The sequence below is a fragment of the Crocodylus porosus genome, unplaced genomic scaffold (assembly GCF_001723895.1).
Source record: "Crocodylus porosus isolate Cpor-Errol unplaced genomic scaffold, CroPor_comp1, whole genome shotgun sequence".
NCBI lineage: Eukaryota > Metazoa > Chordata > Crocodylia > Crocodylidae > Crocodylus > Crocodylus porosus.
The window spans coordinates 83,275,971-83,284,126 of record NW_017728949.1 but is presented as its reverse complement, the minus strand read 5'-3'; the positions used below and the strand labels follow the sequence as shown (position 1 = coordinate 83,284,126).

The 8,156-nt window shown below is 43.3% G+C and overlaps 1 protein-coding gene across 3 annotated transcripts in view; it reads left to right on the top strand.

The window, feature by feature from the left end:
• The window catches only part of CCDC148 (coiled-coil domain containing 148), a 146,961-nt gene that overhangs the window by 95,094 nt on the left and 43,711 nt on the right, over positions 1 to 8,156 (top strand). For all 3 annotated transcript variants that reach the window (XM_019554576.1, XM_019554577.1, XM_019554578.1), the window contains one exon: positions 2,341 to 2,481. In XM_019554576.1, the coding sequence (XP_019410121.1) occupies positions 2,341 to 2,481 (141 nt within the window). The remainder of the gene's footprint in view (positions 1 to 2,340; positions 2,482 to 8,156) is intronic.

Here is an 8,156-nt window from a genome sequence, read left to right as displayed (position 1 = left end):
ACGCACGAGAGAAAGCTTTGCGCCCGCTCAGATTTAGCTGAGTGATCTTCCCACGAGATGTCCAGGTAATTGAAGTCACCCATGACAACCAAAGTCCTGGAGCAAGCGGCCTCAGTCAGTTCCTGGGCGAACTCCTGGTCAAGTTTGGGACTTTGAGTGTGAGGTCTGTAGTAGACTCCCACCGTTGTGTCCCCTGTGCCGAATTCCCCACGAATTTCAACTGTTTGAGGTATAGTTTCACAAAAATCCCTGTACCTATCTCCTTGAAACTTGGCAGCTTTCATGTCCTCAGAAGGCACTACCATCTCTGCAATTTTCATCTGAATCAGGCAAGAAATGACAAAGTTTTTGGCATTTTCATGATTCCCCATTATAATCTATGGGCTAGATGTTTAAACACGTTGAAACAGCGAAAGAGTTTCGACGAAATGAAATGGAACAGTGCTTCAAAATGAAACAAAATGAGAAAGTAAAACACTGTCCCTTCAAAATGGTGAAACAGAAGTCAAAACAAAGTGGATCTGTAAATGTGAGGGGCTCTGACTGTCTCCCGTTTCTTTCTTCTGAATTTTTCATTTTCTTCCAGAAATATAGGGATTAGGGTAATAAACATTTTATCCCATAGTAGTCTGGTCACTGATGCCTAAAACATTCCCTGGAAGTCAGGACAGTGACCAGATTCTTGGTAGAGTTTGCTGATTGCAGTGTTTGAGTCTTTTCATCCTGGGATCCACCTGTCCTTTGACTTTCCTTGTCTGAATAGGACCACCATTGACCCTTTCCTTGGCTTCTTTGACACAATTTTTGGGCACAGGTTTTATATCTGTTACTCAGGAAATGAGACCCCACAGCCCAGGTGTGAAACTTCCAGAATCAGTTCTGACCTCCCACTATAGCTTAAGTGGAACTTTTCCTAGAGTTTTCAATCTTGTAAGTGCTCTGTGTCTCTAGCTTACCTCTTCAGGGACATGTGACAGATGCAGCCAAGAGACCTGTAAGGGTTCCAGAAATCAATGACTGTTTAACTAACATAAGAAATAAACATAGCTAAACAAAATAATAAAATACCTGCCTTTCTTTACCACTCTTGGGTGTTCTTTGGGCTTAAGTCAGAGTCCCATAGGGAGCCCTTCTTCCAATGGCTTCTTCAAATTATGGAATTATTTTCTCTGTAACCAGTTTTCATCTTTGTCCACTGCTCCCATGGGTAAACAGGGCCCATTGAGTATTAAATAGGGCGACCATACAGGAGAGTGGGAAATCCAGGACACTTCACCTGCCTTCTGCCCCCGAAGTCAGCAGTGCTGCTTCAGGTAGAGGTGGGCATGGTATACTGGCAGCTGTGTCTGCCTGCCTGTCTGCCTGGCACTCCATGCCACTCCTTGCTTTCCACTTCCCTGCCAGACTGTGGTCTGCACGCCTGTGTTTCTAGGACGCTCATTTTAATTCTCACTGGCTGGCTAGGAACAGCCTCCAAAATCCTGGATGTATGGTCACCCTGCTATTAAAGTATACTGTTCTATACAAGCTTCCTTTGTTTCTGGCAGTCTCTCAGGTGTGTGTATGGCCATAATACCTACCTTTTTGTGTTCTCATTTAAGGATTTTTTCATTGTCCGAACCCTTGCAGAGCGACTGGAGAAAATTGGTTTCATGTAGGATGCAACCAAGGTCCTTGTATTTGAATGGGAGCAATTCTCTCTGGTCTGGGAGATATGTGGTAGAGCTTCAATAACAGCAGCAGCAGTAACAACAACAACAACACAGTATACAGTTGCTTAGAAGAAAGAGCTGTGTGCTGACTACACCTGAGAGAATGGACATACAAACAAGTGAACATAAAGCAAATGGGGTTGGAGCTTCCCAGTGTTTTCACTGCTCTTTGCTAAGTGCCCCGGCGCACGTACTTCTCCGATAGTAAACAAGAACGAATCTTCGTTCTTCTTCTCCTCTGCTCTCTGTTAACTTTCTTTTTACTGAGGGGTAGGGGTTTACTTACATAGGCAATCATACGGAGCAACTAATTTGCTGTAGAGGTAGAGAAGCTCCACCTTCTTTTACCTCAGTCTTTTATGCCACTTAAATGCTTTTGACAATTTACCCAAAGTTATTACATTTGCATATGTGTTTGTGCTCCTTAAATACTATGCCACCAAATTAAGACTGGCTTACAATAGGGAAATAATGTTCATTAGGTAATTGCATATTGCTGAACCATAAAACTTAATGTATAAAATGCGTTTCTGCATTATTCAAATTCTTGTTTCCAGGGTCAAGATATTACATTTCTTTTATCATGGGTCAATCTACATGTGAAGACTTTCTCAGTCTTTTCTTTTAGGTTCTGCAGTGGAGAGCACAACAAGAGGAGGCTGCCAGATTGGAAGTTGCTATAGCTGCCAGAAGAAAAGAAAAGGAAGATGAAAAAGAAAGGCTACAGAAACAAAAGGAAATGATTTGGAGAGCAGAGGAGAAAGAAAAAGTATGTGAAATTTGGTATTTCAATGAGTTACTATGTCTAATTGCCTCTAAAATCTCTAACTCATCTCAGTTCTTCACACTTTTTGTAAACAGTTTTTGGTATTTGTGCAGAGATATAGTGGTTAATGGAGCTTTGCCAATGCCCATTTTGGCATTAAAACTGCATGCACTTCCACAGTGATTGTGCTAATTTCTCATTTTTCTAAAAAAGGGCACAGATACAGGCATATAGCCTGTGACTGTCACAGTCTTGTAGAGGAAATCAATGCAGAGAAACTACTGAATTTCTAGCTGTTTTACAGACTTGTATTATTAAGCAATATGGCAAAGACCTACTGAAGCTTCCAGTGCTGCAGTAAGGTATGCTGCAATGCAGCAAATAAGTCTCACAAAGTATTGTCTGCAATATAGCACACTGCACTTAGAACAGCACAGGAAACTTTCCAATTGCCTTCTCTTAACAGAGGGCCTGATGCACATATTAATATTAACACTTTCAAGACAGCAGAGACATGTAGTGTCTTATCCTAAGTTTTCATTTGCTGCACAGGAAATTACATTGTTTTAAATCTGAACAATACCTAGTGGAAAATCTTCAATCACTTTAGTATTTATTTTTTTTAAAAAAGCTATGTATCAAACTGTTCACAAAGGACAGGCAGGGAAGAAGAGGAGGAGGAGTTCCACTTTATATAAAAGAGCCATATGATTGCTCAGAGTTTCAGTATGAAACTGGAGATAGGCCTGTTGAAAGTCTCCGGTTAAGGTTAGAGGGGAAAGCAACAAGGGTGATGTTGTGGTGGGGGTCTGCTATAGACCACCAGACCAGGAGGAAGTGGTGGATGAGGCTTTCTTCAAACACCTAGCAGAAGTTTCCCAATCAAAAGCCCTGGTTCTTATGGGAGACTTCAGTCACCCTGACATGTGCTTGGGAGGACAATACAGCAGTGCACAGGAAATCCAGGAAGTTTCTGGAGAGTATTGGGGAAACTTCCTGGTGCGAGTGCTGAAGAGGCCAACTAGGGGCCATGCTCTTATTGACCTTATGCTCGCAAACAGGGAAAAGTTGGTGGGGAAAGTAGTAGTGGATGGCAGCTTGGGCAGCAGTGACCATGAGATGACTGAGTTCAGGATCCTGAGGAAAGGAAGGATGGAGAGCAGCAAAGTAAAGACCCTGGGCTTCAGAAAAGCAGACTTAGACTTGCTCAGGAAATTCATAGGCAGGATCCCTTGGGAAGCCAGTGTGAGGGAGAGAAGAATCTAGGAGAGTTGGCTATACTTGAAAGAAGCCTTACTGAGAGTGCAGGAACAAACTATCCTGATGCATAGGAAGACAAGCAAATATGGCAGAAGACTAACTTTGCTTAGCAGGGAACTCTTCAGTAAACTAAGTCAAAAAAAGGAAGCTTATAAGAAGTGGAAAGTTGAACAAATAAATAGGGAGGAGTATAAAAGCATTGCTCAAGCATACAGGCATTAAGTCAGGAAGGCCAAAGCACAATAGGAGTTGCAGTTAGGAAGGGATGTGAAGGTAACAAGAAGGGTTTCTACAAGTATGTTGATAGCAAGAGGAAGATTAGGGAAAGTGTGGGTCCCTTACTGAATGGGGGAGGCAACCTTGTGACAGAGGATGCAGAAAAGGCTGAAGTGCTCGATGCCTTTTTTGCCTCAGTCTTCACAGGCAAGGTCAGCTCCCAGGCTACTGTACCAGGCAGCACAGTTTGGGGAGGAAGTGAGCAGCCAACAGTGGCTAAAGAACAGGTTAGGCACTGTTTAGAGAAGTTGGACATATACAAGTCCAGGGGGATTGGATGCACCTAGGGATGCTGAGGGAGTTGACTGATGAGATTGAAGAGCCACTGGCCATCATCTTTGAAAACTCATAGTGATCAGGAGAGGTCTGGATGACTGGAAAAGGGCAAACAGTGCCCATATTTAAGAAGGGGAAAAAGGAAGATCCAGGGAACTACAGATCTGTCAACCTTACCTCAGTCCATGGAAAATCATGAAGCACATCCTCAAGGAATCCATTTGTAAACACTTGGAGGAGAAGAAGGTGATTAGGAACAGTCAGCATGGATTCACCAGGGTCAAGTCATGCCTGACCAACCTGATTAGCTTCTATGATGAGGTGACTGGCTCTGTGAATGTGGAGAGACCAGTGGATGTGATACACCTTGATTTTAGCAAGGCTTTTGATATGGTCTCCCACAACATTTTCACAGGGAAGTTAAGGAGGTATGGGCTACATGAATGGACTGTAGGGTAGATAGAAAACTGGCTGGAGCATCAGGCTCAGAGAGTAATAATTAATGACTTGAGGTCTAGTTGGCATCCAGTGTCAAGTGGAATGCTCCAGGGGTCAGTCCTGGGGCCGGTTTTGTTCAATGTCTTCATTAAGGACCTGGAAGATGGCGCAGAGGATACTCTCAGCAAGTTTAGAGATGACACCAAGCTGGGGGGAGTAGTAGATACACTGAAGGGTAGGGCTAGGATTCAGAGTGACCGACATAAAGTGGAAGATTGGGCCAAAAGTTATCTCATGAAGTTCAACAAGGACAAGTGCAAAATCCTGCACTTAGGACAGAACAATCCCATGCACTGGTACAGGCTGGGGCACTGACTGGCTGGTCAGTAGGCCTGCAGAAAAGGACCTGGGGATTACAGTGGACAATAAGCTGAATATGAGCCAACAGTGTACCTTTGTTGCCAAGAAGGCTAATGGCATATTGGGCAGCGTTGGTAGGTGTGCTGCTAGCACTTCAAGGAAAGTGATTCTTCCCCTCTATTCAGCACTGGTGAGGCCACATCTGGAGTACTGTGTTCAGCTTTGGGCACCCCCACTACAGAAAGGATGTGGACAAATCGGAAGGAGTCCAGTGGAGGGCAACAAAAATGATGAAGGGGCTGGGGGGGCATGACTTATAAGGAAAGACTGAGTGAACTTGGCTTATTTAGTCTGGAGAAGTGGAGACAGAGGGGATTTAAGCCTTCAACCACATGAAATGGGGCTTGAAAGAGGATGGAGCTAGACTGCTCTGTGTGGTGGCAGATGAGTAACAAGGAGTAATGGTCTAAAGGTGCAGCAAGGGAAGTTTAGGTTATATATTAAGAAAAAAATGTCTCATTAGGAGGGTATTAAAACAGTGGAACAGGTTACCCAGAGAGGTGGTGGAATTTCCATCCTTGGAAATGTTTAAGACCTGGATAGACAAAGCTTTGGCTGGGATGATCTAGTTGGGAGTGGTCCTGCCTTGAGTAGGGGGCTGGATTAGACGACCTCCTGAGGTCCCTTTCAACCCTAATTTTCTATGTTTCTGTATGCTAGCTGTAGTTCTGTTATCTAGATTTTATTTAATATACAGAAATGTGACCTTTTCAATACTCATTTTGCTTAGTTCTTACTTTTAAAACTTAATCCTTTGAATGTAATATTGGAACTGCTTTCTGTGGAATTTTTATATTAAAAATTCTTAATTATTATTATTTCAATAATGATAAACACCAGAAGTAGCAAATCTTGTGGGGTGGTCCTACAAACATATCAACACATGAGTAACTTAAGTTCTCCTATTTGCTTCTTTGAGATTGCTTATTGTTAAAGTTACTAACATGCTGAGTGTGTCCTTTTGCGTGTATCTGTTCGAAATAATAAGTTAAAAATAAAATAAATAAACCAGGCAGAATTATTTTAAAATGCAATGGTTTCATGATATATGTTCTTCACAAGAAGGACTTAAATTATCAGATATCAACTGGTGGAAGAAGGACGTATAAAGAAAACACAGTACCTATCATCCATGTGTCCTCTTTGGAATTAAAATTTCTTCCCTTTATTTAGTTGCCATATTCCTTTGTAACATACCTTAATGAGAGACAACACAAGATCACAAATAGGGGAAGGGGTGCAGGAAAACCCTTTACTGCTTGTTAGAAGCTGAGAGATTTTCATCTCTTTAAAGCCATCTGCATGAAATTACTGATATCACAGTAACATTCTTAAAAACGATAATAAAAATATAAACCATAAAAGAAACTGTTAGCATAACATGCCTTATCTGAATATTTTTCCACATTTAATGAGATAGGGTTCCATTACCTTAGTTACAGAGAAAAGAAAAGAAAATCCTACACTTCTAGAAATTTCTCTAATCAGTTTGGGTTTAACTCTGACCCAACTTTCCCTGCTGTGTTCAAAGACATTTCCTTTCCCTCACCTGTGTAGCAGGTTCCAGGTGCTAGTGCTCATAATCAGGTGGCTATATAAGAATTCCACATAGCAAAATGATTAAGTGGCATATAGCTAGCTTGACAATGGGGCAAAATGTTTTTTTCTCCTTCTATCTTGTTTTTGTCTGTTCTCATAACCTATAACTTAGAGTTTTATTATGAAGGCTCATGGCTTCCAAACATGGACATGAGGAAATCTTCTTTGGAAGTATAATAAAGTATACACTTTCAGTTGACTAGTTGTAGTCAATACATGTTTTGCCTTTATCTTCAGTGGGGCAGAATCACAGGAACATACTCTGTGCAGGCATATTCTAGACATCTGCTGTACATTTTAAGCATAAACATACGGAAAAATGCACAAGAGAAACTTTTCAAATTCTGTTTATTCTGAGCTCTGGCATTCTTACAGTTTGACTCAGGCAAATGTTTCTCATATTTCTTCTGCGTTGCTGGCCTATAATTGCTTTTTCTTGGCTATTATTAGTCTTTTCACAGTATTAAGGGAATAAATGCATATAACCACAGGTCATTTAAAAAAAAAAACCTAACAAAAAACTGTTTGATTTTCAATCCCTTGATATTTGCATACATCTTCACCCTACTGAGTAAAGGTAAAGACATTGGGGGGCCAATACCGATAGCTGATATTTAAGGAGGCATATTTGCCAATACCGATCCGATATCTTATACAGCTGCCTCCAGGTGGTAAGTCCAGTGTTGTGGAAAGGGACAGGGAAGGGAAGGGGCGTGGGGGGGGCAGGTCAACAGCCCCCATGCTGAGGGAGGGGGCAGGGGCAGGCGCTGCCCAGTGAGGGGGGCATGGGACGCAGCTGTGGCATGTTTGGTGGGGACAGCTCCTGCCACTGCTTGCATCCCTGGAGGGTGTGGGGAGAGTGTGCCTCTGGATCTGCATGGCGCAGGGTGGGCTGCAGCTGCTGGGTGGAGCCGGAGCTGGCACTGCACAGGGCTTTTCTTGCTGAAGGCTGGGATTGGAGCAGGCTCTGGCAGTGCTGGGAAAAGGCTGCAGCCACCCCAAATTTCATCACAGCTCCACTCCCAGCCCCATGTTGCTGCCTGCTAAAAAGCTGTGGCTGCATCAGGTGGTGGCACAGGGTTGGCAGTAGAGCTGCAGTGAAATTTGGGGTGGCTGCAGCCTTCTCCAGGAGCAGCCAAAGCCTGCTCCAAGCCATGCAGATCTGGAGACACATGCCTCTGCCCCCCTGGAATGTAAGCAGCAATGGACCATCCCCCTGCCTCAGCTGGGCAGTGCCTGAGCATTGATCAGTGCCCCCACATCCCTTTCCTCTGCCCTCCCCTTCCAACTTACCAGCTGGAGGCAGCTCTCCACTCTGCCAGCTGTGCCGAGCCTATAAGGATGCTGCAGGTTTTTCCTCCCAAGGTGGAGAACCTTGCATTTTTCGGTGTTAAACACCATCAGGTTCT